At 39.2% G+C, this 14,443-nt stretch overlaps 1 protein-coding gene across 1 annotated transcript in view; it reads left to right on the top strand.

The window, feature by feature from the left end:
• LOC121945510 (dynein axonemal heavy chain 11) overlaps positions 1-14,443 on the top strand; it is a 50,859-nt gene that overhangs the window by 13,712 nt on the left and 22,704 nt on the right. Inside the window, exons 31-54 of the mRNA XM_042489723.1 lie at positions 275-406; positions 1,428-1,588; positions 1,712-1,868; positions 1,972-2,117; positions 2,195-2,311; positions 2,397-2,535; positions 3,895-3,987; positions 4,073-4,267; positions 4,346-4,423; positions 4,517-4,649; positions 4,784-4,911; positions 5,223-5,371; positions 6,270-6,420; positions 6,513-6,644; positions 7,159-7,332; positions 7,908-8,112; positions 8,401-8,566; positions 8,706-8,808; positions 10,089-10,328; positions 10,414-10,575; positions 10,690-10,883; positions 11,215-11,377; positions 11,835-11,958; positions 12,117-12,259. Coding sequence (XP_042345657.1) covers positions 275-406; positions 1,428-1,588; positions 1,712-1,868; positions 1,972-2,117; positions 2,195-2,311; positions 2,397-2,535; positions 3,895-3,987; positions 4,073-4,267; positions 4,346-4,423; positions 4,517-4,649; positions 4,784-4,911; positions 5,223-5,371; positions 6,270-6,420; positions 6,513-6,644; positions 7,159-7,332; positions 7,908-8,112; positions 8,401-8,566; positions 8,706-8,808; positions 10,089-10,328; positions 10,414-10,575; positions 10,690-10,883; positions 11,215-11,377; positions 11,835-11,958; positions 12,117-12,259 — 3,585 coding nt within the window. The remainder of the gene's footprint in view (positions 1-274; positions 407-1,427; positions 1,589-1,711; positions 1,869-1,971; positions 2,118-2,194; positions 2,312-2,396; positions 2,536-3,894; positions 3,988-4,072; positions 4,268-4,345; positions 4,424-4,516; positions 4,650-4,783; positions 4,912-5,222; positions 5,372-6,269; positions 6,421-6,512; positions 6,645-7,158; positions 7,333-7,907; positions 8,113-8,400; positions 8,567-8,705; positions 8,809-10,088; positions 10,329-10,413; positions 10,576-10,689; positions 10,884-11,214; positions 11,378-11,834; positions 11,959-12,116; positions 12,260-14,443) is intronic.

Here is a 14,443-nt window from a genome sequence, read left to right as displayed (position 1 = left end):
TTTTGGTCAAAACAAGAACAAAAGAAGACTTTTGATTGTGTGTATTTCCATCAAATCACATTCATATATCTAATGTGTATGTTGTTCTGTATGGACTAAAGTTTTAATGATTTTGAATACTTAATAATAGTGAACAAGAAATTTGAACCATGCAGTTTCAGATCAGATTGTTACCAATTCAGTCTCATGTGTAAATTTGAATTGGCGTTCTTGTCTTAACTTCTGTCCAATTTTCTCAGCATTGCACTGGTTTTTTTTTTTTTTACTCCTCCAGATTTCTCAACTCAACTTGTTGATCGGCATGCTGCTGGGAGAGCTAAGCTCAGGTGACAGACAGAAGATCATGACTTTATGCACTATTGATGTCCATGCCAGAGACATTGTTGCCAGCCTCATTGCCCAAAAGGTAATCACAACTGAATCATCCAATAATCAGTTTTACCCTTTAGTACAAATAATATATTATTGACAGTATAATATGTTTTCACATCATGTAGGTGTGTATAAGAGCATATCGTTGTTGTTTTAATTTTGCGTTTCTAAGAGTAGAATATAATTTACAGAAAATCACAACCCATATGGTGACAGCCCATTTGCAATCCGTATTCGCAGTTAAGATTTGAATTAAGAATTAAGATAGCATGACAAACCTAGATAAGACCAGTACAGTTCCTATCTTTTTATAATTTTTGTTGCACGATGCAACCCCCTCCATTTCACCAAATTGACAGACTAAATTAAAGATTTCTTAAGGTTCACTCAAAATAAAACAATACATGTTTTTCCTCTTACCTGTAGTGCTGTTTATCAATCCAGATTGCTTTGTTTTGAGTTGTAGTTGTCGTTCAGCTGTAGAGATGTCTGCCTTCTATTGAATGAAATGGAACTAGATGGCACTTAGTTTGTGGCACTGAAAGTGCTAAAAAAATCAATTTCAAAAACTCAGCAGCAAAGTCTCTTTCCAGAAATCATGACCCCGTCACTCAAGATAATCCAACCAATCTTGTTGTGAGCAGTTTCATGTTGGAGTATTTTCTTTCTACTGAACTACACGCACAAACCATATCACCACCTAAGGATGCGTGTAACTACTGCTAGCTCACCGTGCACCACTGAGCTGGTTAATGTTACAGCTCAGCTGAGAAGGATACCATTAATGTTTACAATTCACGCTGTCATAAGCACAAGCCTCTTGTCTATGAGTAGATCCATTCTTACTTTTGCAAAGTGATATAGTTGCCCAGTTGATAAATATCACTACAAGTAAAAGAAAAATTGTATTGTATTTTTGATTGTGGAATAAATTGTATCGTTAAACTTAAACCAGACAATATTTGAACTAGCTATCATCAACATATTACCTGCTGTCCATATCTCTTGTGTCATAAGATGTCTGACAAAGTTTAATAGCAGCAGCGTGTTCACAGGTCACCACCTCGCAGGCCTTCCAGTGGCTTTCCCAGCTCCGACATTGCTGGCATGAGCAGCAGCACCATTGCTTCGTTAACATCTGTGATGCTCAGTTCCTTTACTCATACGAGTATCTTGGAAATACACCACGTCTAGTCATCACTCCCCTTACAGACCGGTAACTCTGCCGCTTATCAGTTATTATTCTGTGCATGTAACGTTTTAACACATTGTTGCATTCCACATTTGTTAAACAACACGTTCATGTCTCTCTTTGTGCTGTTGCTATGGACATGTTAAGATGCTACATCACCTTAACTCAGTCACTCCACCTGACCATGAGTGGAGCTCCAGCAGGTCCCGCTGGAACAGGGAAGACTGAGACCACAAAGGATCTTGGCAGAGCCATGGGCGTCATGGTATACATCTTCAACTGTTCTGAACAGATGGACTACAAGGTCAGCCCGCATAATTATTCCCTCTGGTCAGTGTATGTCCTAATGAGGTGTTTCAGTGATGATGTATGTTTAAATGCAAAATGTAATTTTTGTTTATGTTCAGTCAATTGGAAATATCTACAAGGGTCTGGCCCAGACTGGAGCATGGGGCTGCTTTGATGAGTTCAATCGTATTGCTGTGGATGTCCTATCAGTTGTAGCAGTGCAGGTCAAAACTATACAGGACGCCATTCGCTCTAAAAAGAAAAGGTAACCAGTTAAAGCTGAATACATTAAGCCGTCACACTGTAACAGTGAAAATGAGTTAACTCTATGCAACATCTCAGGTTCCTGTTCCTGGATAAAGACATTGTCTTGAAGCCCTCTGTGGGGATTTTCATCACTATGAACCCGGGCTATGCCGGCAGGACGGAGCTACCTGAGAACCTCAAGGCTCTTTTCAGGTGAGAGTAATAAAGTAACTTTAGTTATAGAGTGCTTTTCCTCAGCATGAAGTTTATTGTTTGCACTGTCTGTGTCCTGCTGTAGACCCTGTGCCATGGTTGTGCCTGACACGGAGCTTATTTGTGAGATCATGTTGGTGGCAGAGGGCTTCCGTGGTGCTAAGCTCTTAGCCAGGAAGTTTATCACTCTGTACACTCTCTGCAAAGAACTACTCTCTAAGCAGGTAGGAAAAAGACACCTCAAGGGATAGTTTGGATTTTTAGAAGTGGGGTTGTATTTCCTACAATAGACGACAGACTTTACAATAAATGTTACTTGATTTAAAGATTCATTATGTAAGTTCCAGCCACCCAGTCCAACTGTATGGGGGGCAGTATTTCACCCTTTAAATGCCGGTCTACTACTGTGTCCATACAACCACAATTTACAGTCATCAGTCATAAATAAGGGCAACTTGTAACTGAAAGTAGAGCAAGAATACAGTTGGTCAAAATTAGGCTGCTATCTTATGATCTTCATGTGTGGCGTTTGTGTATAGTTTACTTTATAGCTTACTCACTCAGTTTTAGCAACGCCACTGTAACAAGAAAACAATCAAATCACACCATTTGAAAAGTTTATTGAGAACTGTAAGCCTATAGTTTGTGTCATTATTAGTTACTGTACACTAAAGATATGTTTCGGTAAATAGCTGATGTTAGATGTTACTTACCAGTCCAAAAGGAATGTGAGTTCAGAATCAAACCCCATCTTCCTCGGCTTTTTCTTGCATCGCTTCTTTTCTTTGCTGTGGAACGTTGCCTCTTTCCAGGAGCTGCTTGTGATGGGTATAACGGTTGTGTTCCTGGAGCTTCTGCCATCGCCATGTTTCATACACACTAACTAATTCACTTTGAATGTAACTTCTATGCTGTATCTATTTACTCTATGCTCTGGCTGGCTCAACTTCTTCATCCTCTCTTGCGGCACACTAGAGGCTACAGTGGCTCACTGTTGTTAAACCAGCAACTCCATGTTCTGCAAGTTAAAGTTACTGTTTTTGCCAGTGGAGTCTAGCGGCTGTGAAGAGAGCTTAGATGGATATAATGGCCTCAGTTCCCCGTCCGAAAGAACTGTCTGACAGCCAGCTGAAGCGGTAAAAATATTCTAAATATAGCGCACATTTAAAATGATATTGATTTTTTTTTAGTTGGGAGTTCTTTAGGTGGCTAAAATACATTTTGTTGCTGCCCCCTTCCACAGCAGTACATTGCTTAGCTTCTGTGCAGGTATACCTGTCTGTTTCTCCAAACTTGGGGCATGCCAACTACCATCCACTGTGAGTAATATACTGACTACGGCTAAGTACGTCATACAAACCCACCAAAAAATCCTGACTATCCCTTTAATGCCCTTAAGAGCACTGTTACATTTCATAATGTTGAATCAGAACAGGGATAATCAATAATAAATCTTTTTAGATATATGAGCAAAGTGATGCGTTAAACCTTTCAATAAATTTTACTACATTGTATGATGTGATTTATGGCAAGTATAAAGACAGGAATACACATCTTTTCTGACTATTTCTCCTGTCCATTAGGACCACTATGATTGGGGTTTGCGTGCAGTCAAATCTGTTCTAGTTGTGGCAGGAGCGTTGAAAAGAAGAGACAAGAGTAGACCAGAGGATCAGGTAACTTACATGTGTATGTCATCTCACAGCCACAAGATGATGACTTATTATCTTATATAATATGTAAGTGCAATTTACTTTCCAGGTGCTGATGCGTGCACTGAGGGACTTCAATATGCCTAAAATTGTCACAGAGGATGTGACTATTTTCTTGGGTCTGCTGGAAGATCTGTTCCCAGGCCTGGAGGTGGAGAGAGAGAGGGACTGTGACTTTGAGAAGGCCGTCAGAAAGACCACACTGGAGCTCCGACTCCAGCCTGAGGAGACATTCATTCTTAAGGTTTGACATGATTTATACCCGGTCAGTAGTTAAAAAAAGAGAACGAAAGATTCTTTTTCTAAATATTAACTTTTTCAGGTGGTTCAGTTGGAGGAACTCATGGCAGTACGTCATTCTGTCTTTGTTGTTGGAAATGCTGGGACTGGAAAAAGCCAGGTTAGACTTTACTGCTTTAAAAAATGTGGAAGTAAATGCTCAGTTTGTTTTTTGTAAAGTAAGTTGAATGTCAGGTATATATCCTTTCAACAGATATTGAGAGTTCTCCATAAAACCTATGTAAACTTGAAAAGGAAGCCTGTGTGGAATGACCTCAATCCAAAGGCAGTAGACAGAGATGAATTGTTCGGCTTTATCCATCATGCAACTCGAGAGTGGAAAGATGGTAAACGGAGCTGGTTTTAAATGAGAATAACACATTCTAAAACTCATGAACCAGTGCTAACTCTTATTAGGTGCAGACAGTGTGTATACCTTGTAAACAGAGTTGTTATTTGTGTTCTTCAATCTCCATGTAAGGTTTGCTTTCATCACTGATGCGAGAGCAAGCAAACATCCTCCACATAGGACCTAAGTGGATTGTGTTGGATGGAGACATTGATCCGATGTGGATTGAATCACTCAACACAGTGATGGATGACAACAAGGTACCTCCCTCCTGTTCACTCATACACTATTGTACAACACATAGCAACAGAGGTGGTATAGATAGAAAAAGATGTTCCTTTCCCCCTCCTTCAGCAATCACTTCCTGGAGTGTGAGTACTTGGAGGTCTTTTTCCAGAGCGATGAATCATGTCACAGTGATCTTGTGTATTTGAAATATTCTAAAGCAAGTCTGTCAAACCTGATGAGATATGAAGTTGTTTTCCCTATCGTTTGGGTGGATACTTGTCCATCATATTGACCATGCAAATGTTGTGACGTTTGGAACCATGTTGTTTCTAACATATTTCAGGTCCTGACTCTGGCCAGTAATGAACGTGTGCCACTCACTCCATCCATGAGACTGGTGTTTGAAATCAGTCACCTAAGAACAGCCACTCCGGCTACTGTGTCCAGAGCAGGAATTCTTTATGTTAACCAGCAGGACCTGGGCTGGAACCCGTGAGTCGCACAGTTTGTATCATCACATCATATAAACACATTTTTAAGTTTTACCATAGAATTCTGTTTTGTATTATCTTTTGCATTATGTGTTTTGCTTTTTTGCACAGAAATAACCATATTTAAACTCTTTAAGGCTCCATAACATTGTTCACACTCAGGGTTTCAAATGGGAGACATTGCGGTCAAATATTATACATGTTTATGTTCTTAAAAGCGATTGATAGGCAGGCTTTATTGAAATTTATTAGTAAAATGTGCATGATTGCTTTAAAACATATTCAGAATACAAGTCCCGTCAATAGAGTCTCGCACATAACAACACTAAAATAAATATGCTTACTTATGTCGTTTGGTAAGTAAACACAAAGAATTTCCTTCAGCTTTCGGCCTACATTTTCTCAGATAAAATAAAACAGAATAAAAGCTATTCACAAACAAACAGAAAAATAGATGTAGATCTGAGTAGCTCATAACATCTTAATTATGGCATATTGCTGTTGAAATCAAATAGTCTCCGTTCACTGTAGGCGTTTCTTAAATAAGATTTAAAACATTAAAAACTCTTTAAAAACAACCAAAATAATGGCTGTAATTTATTGATGGCTCATATTATTCTGCTTCTTGTGCTTTTTTGCAGCAGTGAAGCTGCTGACTTAAAATCAAAGGTGCAGAGTAAAGTGAATTATTTTGACCGGAAATCATGAATTGAGAGATTTAAATATATTGGACTTCAACAGATTTCCCCCATTTAAAAAATGTTAATTACTATGTAACGGAAATCCTGTTCCCAGCCTAAATCAGTGAAAATGTATTGCACTCAAAAGACAATGGGAGATTTAAGGATCTTAAGGATCTAATCCTGATCAGCAAAATAAAACAATTTCTTCCTGCTCAGGTATGTTGCCAGCTGGATTGACCAACGAGAACGCCAGACAGAAAGGGCCCACCTCACTATACTGTTTGAAAAATATGTTCCTCGTTGTCTAGAACAAATGAGGAACACCTTCAAGACCATCACTCCTATCCCAGAAAACTCTATGGTGCAGGTACACAACACACAAGCATGTACAGTGACTTTCTTTTGTATGCCTATACAGTCAGCAAATTGCAATAAAACAATTACTTTCTTCTTGCTTAGACACTATGCGCTTTGCTTGACTGCCTTCTAACACCAGAGAATATTCCACCTGACTCTCCACGTGAGCTCTATGAAACCTACTTCACCTTCGCCTGCATCTGGGCTTTTGGTGGGGCCCTGTATCAAGATCAGGTATGACTTTGGTTAAATTCAAGGGGATAGAATTGTGTATGGTATAACAATTTTGATTCCATATCCACTTTAAGGACCATTTTGGTGCATGAGTTTTGCCATGACAGTGACATACTCTGCAGAAGTGTTTGTGTCCTAATAAAGCTTTGGTTTTATTTCTTGGGTGCCCAAAACTAATTTGTTCCTCGACAGAAATTATGCATTTTCATAGAAAAATATGCATGCAACATCAAGGACTCTTTGACAATGTTATAGGATTGATTGTTAATACTCCTGGTAAAAGTCCATTCATTTTTCACACTGCATACTCCTTGATTTGCCTTTGTATTTCTATCATGAAGGTATAAATATAGGCTGAGGTACAACATAGTGCCTTTTGCTGATACACATGTCAAGAGTGTCATGTGCCTGAGAATAATTTAAGCTTAACTGTCAATGATTTGGACTAATGGTGGGTTGCCCATTTAATGACATGTATTAATGCATGATATTATATCTTCAATGATTTGTCCAGGTCTGTGATTACCGGGTGGAGTTTAGTCAGTGGTGGACCAAAGAAATGAAAACAGTGAAGCTACCAGCACAGGGGACAGTGTTTGACTACTACCTTGATCCTAACACCAGACGGTTCCTGCCCTGGAGTGATACCGTGCCTCAGTTTGAAATGGAAACTTGTACACCATTGCAGGTAAGAACATTAAGCTGCTATAAATGTAGGAGAGAGAGAGATTTTTCAAAGCAGTTTGACAAATAATCACATATATGATCACAAGCAACCTTCTTAAAGAAAAATAACCAAAAATGAACAATACAGTCATATTAAAAATGTGTGTATGCCTCAGTGAACATAATAAGAGAGGGTAAAGTCCAGTCACGAGGTTATGGCAGGGGTGCTAGAATGGATGATAGGCTTTCCACTGTGTTTGATTACCATCTACTACACCCCATGCTAGACTGTGTGGGGGTGAAGGCATGAGCAACAAGGCTTGAGCTATCACCCACGCTCTATTGTCTTTCTTTATTCTCCTGCGTACAGCTGTGAATGCTCCAAAGGCTCTTGCTGAGCCATAATTAGTGGGGTTTTGTTCTGAGCAAATGATGCTATTATGACAGAATAGTTGTGGTGTACTGGGGAAATACAAGAAATTATAAATCACATACAATTCACTGAACACATGTCTGTCAATAAATCACACTCAAAGAAAGCCATAATAACTATGTATGTTTCTGCTCTCTGTCTTCCTGCTGCTTCTATGATTGCAGGCTGTTCTGGTACACACAGCAGAGACTGTGCGTCTTCGCTACTTCATGGACTTATTGCTAGAGAGGAGACAGCCAGTGATGCTTGTGGGGAATGCTGGAGTGGGAAAGACTGCACTTGTCAAGAACAAGTTTGACTGTCTGCCAGAGAGTTACATGACTACAAAAGTACCCTTCAACTACTACACTACCTCCCTCATGCTGCAGGGTGAGTGGGTTTTTGTGATTGTTTTTTTAGCGCTGTGGAGCACAACAAGTAAACTGTAGCACCATCTGCTGGTAATGCTCAGATTCAGGAAGAGTGGAGGGGGAGAAATCTTCACCCACACGAATTATTGAGGTCATTATCTTTTTCACATGACATCCCCACCTTTCCAAATGTAGATTTACAAGTGAAAGATTATTCTATCTCTTTAAAAAAGTATTTTTTTATGTATTCAAAGGTAACTGTTGCTTTGTTGATATTTTTATTGTTGTTGTTTGCTCTCTCTTGTAGTGATTCTTGAGCGACAGTTAGAGAAAAGAGCAGGCAGAAGCTACTCCCCTGTAGGCAACAGGAGGATGGTCTACTTTATAGACGATATCAACATGCCAGCTGTCGACAGTTATGGAACAGTTCAACCTCACACACTCATACGTCAGCATCTGGATTATGGGCACTGGTGAGATGAAACCGTACACTTAGTACCAGTTTTTTTTGCTCCGTTGTGTGTTGTGTCTCATGCCACCACATGAAACGTTTTGCCAAACAATGGTGTGTTCTGCTTATTAAACCAGGCTGTCCCTTCTTGCTCTCCATAGGTACGACAGACAGAAACTAAGCCTGAAAGAAATACACAAAACTCAGTATGTTGCCTGTATGAATCCAACTGCTGGGAGCTTCACTATCAATCCCAGACTTCAAGTATGTTTCCCAGTAAATTGCTCTTAATGTTATTTTCTGATGTTTGATTAAAACAGGCATACCCATTAGCATCATTATTTTTGCTATTCTATAAACTTTAAAGGTTTTAAGAGGACAGTTTTAAGTAAGAATAGATTAACACTTTAAAACCTGGATGAACACCACTTTTCTCATGCTGCTTTCAGACACCTTTTGCAGGTCTTTAAACCTTTGAACTCCAAGCAATTTGGTTTGATTTCTTTTAAAAATATGGGGAAAAAGGCAATGAGCAACTTGGTAAGAAATTTTTCACAAATTGTGTGTAATTAGTAGATTTAGATTTTTTTTTTTAAAGCGAGGGAAAAATGTCTGGGGGGAAATTAATTTTATAATAATTATAATTGCATATTTAAAATGATGTTATAGAATTATAATTTTTTAAGCACTTACTCTAGGCCAATTATTTCCTTTTTACTTTCTTTTTTCTCTTTTATTATTTTCTAGTACTTTCTATTATTTTTTTAGCTAGCTTTTGGTTAATTTTTTCTATGGTTGCTCATTGCCTTCTTCACGTGTTTTTGAAAGAAATCAAGGAGAAAAGTTCAAGCAGCACACACATACAAAAGTAATAAAGACTAAAGCTGGACAAAGCAAAAACAGATGTCAAAGAATAGATAATGTCTGTGATATCTTTAATATCAAAACCTCCTGCAGGTAATCGAATAAACGTTCATATGAGCATTTACTAGTGTGCCTACCTATTCTTTGGAAGAAATCAAGCTTATTTGCTCAGGATTCAGAGGATTAAAATACGTGTGAATTAGGGTTCACATTATTTTAAAGCTGTCTATGACAGCGGCAGAGTTTATCCATTCAAAATGCTGTCAAGAATTTTGACTTGATGTATTTTGTAGTGAGCCTTTATCTGCAAAACCTCATTTCACTTACTTGTTCGCAGAGAAAGGGATTAGCATGGAGAAGAAGCAGCAATTACGATCCCACAAGAAAATCTCTTAAAATCTCCTGTGTGGTTTGGAACACAATCAAAAACATGTAAAAGATTTCAACATAATGTTTTATACTCGAGTGGCAGCATGATGAGGATGTATTTTAATGATGTGGGAACTGCTACTACCAAAAAGCATTTTACTTCTAGACCAGTTACTTTTAATTCAAAATTCCAGTGGTGTATTTGAAGATTTTGGGGGTAGAATTGTTTGCTTAACCTGCATTTTTTAATAATTAAATTTATACACAGCAGTATATTTTCTGACATGTAGTTGTGCCTTTGCTTTCTACAGAGACACTTCTCAGTGTTTGCGGTGAACTTTCCTTCGTCTGAGGCTCAGATGTCAATCTTCAGTCAGATCCTATGTGGCCACCTGAGGCAGCAGCCCTTCAATCCGCTGGTTCAGAGGAGTGCTGCAGCTGTGGTCCAAGCTGCCATAATGCTTCATCACAAGATAGCTCACAGCTTTCTGCCCACTGCCATCAAATTTCACCACACATTTAATTTGCGTGACTTGTCCAACGTCTTTCAGGTAGTACTCATAGTGAGCAATTTTTTTTGCACTTTGACTTCTTAATAAAAAGGTAAACATTCACATGATTATTTGTGGTTTTCAGGGCATCCTCTTCGCTGGGCCTGACAATGTGGTAGAGAGCACTGACCTGGCACTGCTGTGGCTCCACGAGTCCTGCAGAGTGTACTCAGACAGACTGGAAGATGTCAAGGACCTGCAGCTCTTCCGGAGGCTCCAGATGGAGACCGTGCATGAATGCTTTGAGGTGCAATACAGATTCTGATAAACGGTGTAAACAGTATGAATTGCTGCTCTTCACCTTCAGCTTACAACATTGACTGAAAGATTTCAATGATTTATCATGCTTGTCTTCTTCCAGGGACTGGAGGACAAAAAGGTGACAAAGCAGCCCCTCCTCTATTGCCACTTTGCCCAAATGGGTGATGAAGCCTCCTATGCTCCTATCACAGACTGGGCTGTGCTCAGGTCCATCCTTGCAGATGCCCTGGAGAGCTACAATGAGCTCAATGCAGCCATGAATCTGGTGCTGTTTGAAGATGCCATGCAGCATGTGTAAGTATAGCTGGTTTGCATGTAATTATGATAATGATAATTTCTGTAGTGTACGTAATAAAATGTTTTCCTTTAATAATGTTCCTGAAAGGTTTTTAAAGACACTAAACACACATCAACTGAAGAAAGAGCCATTAAACAACATACAAGTAGTAGGAAAAGTACAGAACGATTTTATGAAATATAAAGACATGTTAAACGTTAAAATGTTGTTCTTTGCAGCTGTTAAGGAGACTACATATAAAGACTTTTGAAGACAGTCTGTATAGATTTATGATATTTGTTGGAGTAGAGATGTTTCATGGCATAACAGAGATGGTGTTGTTACCAGCTGTCGCATCAGTCGTATCCTGGAGTCTCCAAGGGGTCATGGCTTACTGGTTGGGGTCGGGGGCAGTGGGAAGCAGAGCCTGACTCGTCTGGCTGCGTACATATCCTCTGTGGAAGTCTTCCAGATCACTCTGAGTAAGGGTTATAGCATTCAGGACCTCAAGGTAAATATTGATGTTAAAAATTTACAGCCAAACAGAGCATCAAACACAGTCATCAGATATGGTTTTATGAAAATGTATAGCCTTTAAGTGACCTGTCTGTACTAACAATTATTCACAATACACTTAAGTCAGGGTTTCTTTAAAAAAACAACTCTAGAGTATTTTCCTTCTAGCCACATGCATGATATTGATGTTATTCAGATTTATTCAGCTTCCCCAGTGATGCAGGAAATACTTGTCAGATACTATTTAAAAGCCAGTGGGAAACGTTTCAATATTTCATTGATGAGGCAAGTTTGTCAATTTAATCATTTAATAGCCTCATAAAAATCCAAGGCGTTTTCATGGGACTTGGGTTATCTCATTGATTATTGTTGATATGATGTTCTCTTCTGGACACATCAGTGTGAGCATTATACAGTCATTGTCAATTCATAGCATGTGTGATTTTATTTAGATGGATCTGGCAGGCTTGTTCCTGAAGACTGGCGTGCAGAACCAGCGTGTGGCTCTGCTCCTGACTGATGCACAGATACCTGATGAGCGGTTTCTGGTCATTATTAATGACTTACTTTCATCAGGTTGGATTAAAACTCCACATTCTTGTGTTTTAGCTGCATCTACGTCATAAATTTACGCAATCAATTATTTAATTTATCCAGCCTTTGAAATCATTCTGAAATTGTATTAAAAGTGAATATTTTTCAATGTGTGATTATGACTGTGCCTCTCCCTCTAGGAGAAATTCCCGAGCTCTTCAGTGAAGATGAGGTTGAAGGTATTGTGTCGAGTGTGAGAGCTGAGGTCCGAGCCCTTGGACTGCTGGACAACAGGGAGAACTGCTGGAGGTTCTTCACTGATCGAGTTCGACTACAGCTTACAGTTTAGTCTAAGATTTTCCCTCTAAAGACATCATTATTCAGCTGTGCTTCTAGCCTTATCAGTCTGAAGAATGAAAGTTACTCATGTATAATTGCTCTTTCACTGGAGCAGATTTTGTCATGATAATGCATTCAATTATCAGTCATTGCTACTCTGTGTAAGATGATTTCTGTCAACATCTTATTGTTACTGCTTAAAGCTGGGGTAGGCAGTTTTCTGGAAATAGCTATGTCCTCCTGTATGCTCAAGCTTCATACAGTAACCTGTAAAAACACTAATCATTCATTTGAATTATCAATCCAAGATTGTGATCCTAATGCAGTAATATAGCAGCAGTTCTTTGAGAATTACTGTCCATTTTTCTTTTGGGCTTTGTAAAGCCCTTTGAGTGGACACAGTGTGATCCGAGGCTCTGGCAAACAATGTCAGCATGAACTTGAATTAGCAGCAACTGTGAGCCTTTGGCTTCGGTTAGCAGAAGGCTAAGTTATTAGCCACATTTTGCCTCCATTTCTGAAACACTTCACTCATATTGAAATGTGTTTTATTTCATTCAATGTCAGACTTTCCTTTAGACTCTCTTTTTGATTAGTTCATCTTTCTATTTTGGGTTACTTTGCAGTGGAGGTAGTTGTTACTAATGCCGGAATAGCAGCTTCCTTTGTGTAATTTTCCGCCATTGAATCAGGATGTCACCAAAGGATGTGCATGCGCATCTGCATTTGTGATCTGTGACCTGTGATCTGTGATTGGCCAAAACCTCCTGTCAAATCACATCCAGCAGCCCTGAATACCGTAGACTGTTTAAAAATAATGGACCTAGCTACTGTGATGTCACCCCTTGGTTTGTGGATTTCGACAATCTGTCATTCGAAGTGGCCACGCTGTTAATTATGAATAACTTTAAACCTCAACAAAATGTTAACAGATTAGTTATACAAAAATCCATCCCCCATACAGAAAAAATAGCTATTGGAAGAGAAACCATTTTGCACTGGGCCATAAACATATTACTGCTGTGAAGTAAGTGCAAGTCGTCTTTTAATGCTCGGAACACACCGGTTGTGTGGCGGTGCAAGCAATGCGTGCCTTCAGTGGAAAATGGACCACCTTGGTGGATCACTGACTCTCCACACTCTGTTTCTCCAGCAGAGAAACTCCCTGCTTTGGTTTGGAGGAAGGACAGAGAGCCCCACACGGAGCTTGGCTGCTCCCCTTGCTTATCTGCTTGCAAAGCAAGGAGGAGAGGGAGCTACTGTCCGGTGCTGAGATAGGAGATGATATCAATCAATCAGTAAATCAGTCAATCAGTATATAATATCTATCGGTTAATGTTGGATATACATTTTAAATAAATAATAATTAAATAAATTAAGCACAGAATGCTCACTTTTTAATATTATTTATTTATTTATTTATAAAACTTTTTTTTTGAGATTGAGAATTTTAACATTGGTGTCTATGGGGATTACCTTGCTCTTGGAACCAGCCTGAAGTGGCCATTAAAGGACCTGCAGTCCTTTCAGCTCTGGAGGTTGCCGCTTGGTTAATTTTTAAGCTGGTCTGTTGACTGGTTGGATTTTACTTCCCTACAAGCAAGAATAATTCAGATTTAGTTAGCTGTTGAAGTGGAGGACACAAAAAATGACCACCACAAATTGAAAACACAAATCATATCACTATTTTACGTGATGACTTTAATTGCACTTGAATATGCCTTCACAACTGACATTGACAAGAGGAAATTAATGAAAATTTTACACATACTCAAGCTTGTTTACAAAATTAAAAGCACAGCTGTTGTGTAGTGTTATTAAATATGTTTGACGGTTTGGAATAACAGCCAGACAAACTGGGGGGTTAAAAGGAAGGAAATTCTTGTCTCAGTACACACGTACGCCATCCAGCTAATCTTTGCGCCAGGGCCTCTGGTGGCGTCACCGTCTGCTCCAGCCAACTGGGAATGTGGCTGCCTGGTACATGCCAAGGGGATGGAAGTGGGGGCACAGAAGGCTGCCAGTTATGGGTTTCCCTTTTGGATGCATCTGAAATATCTATGACCCGTGTTGGTTTTCCTATGTGCATTTGGCTGTATATCTGGTCATTCTCAAGTACAGGGATGCATGTTTGTACAGACCTTGTTTGTGTATGTCTGCTTGGGTGACTTTGTCTTCCTGCTTCCTT

The sequence above is a fragment of the Plectropomus leopardus genome, chromosome 7 (genome assembly GCF_008729295.1).
Source record: "Plectropomus leopardus isolate mb chromosome 7, YSFRI_Pleo_2.0, whole genome shotgun sequence".
NCBI classification, from domain to species: domain Eukaryota; kingdom Metazoa; phylum Chordata; class Actinopteri; order Perciformes; family Serranidae; genus Plectropomus; species Plectropomus leopardus.
The sequence above is the reverse complement of the archived record's forward strand: the minus strand, read 5'-3'. Positions and strand labels throughout refer to the sequence as shown.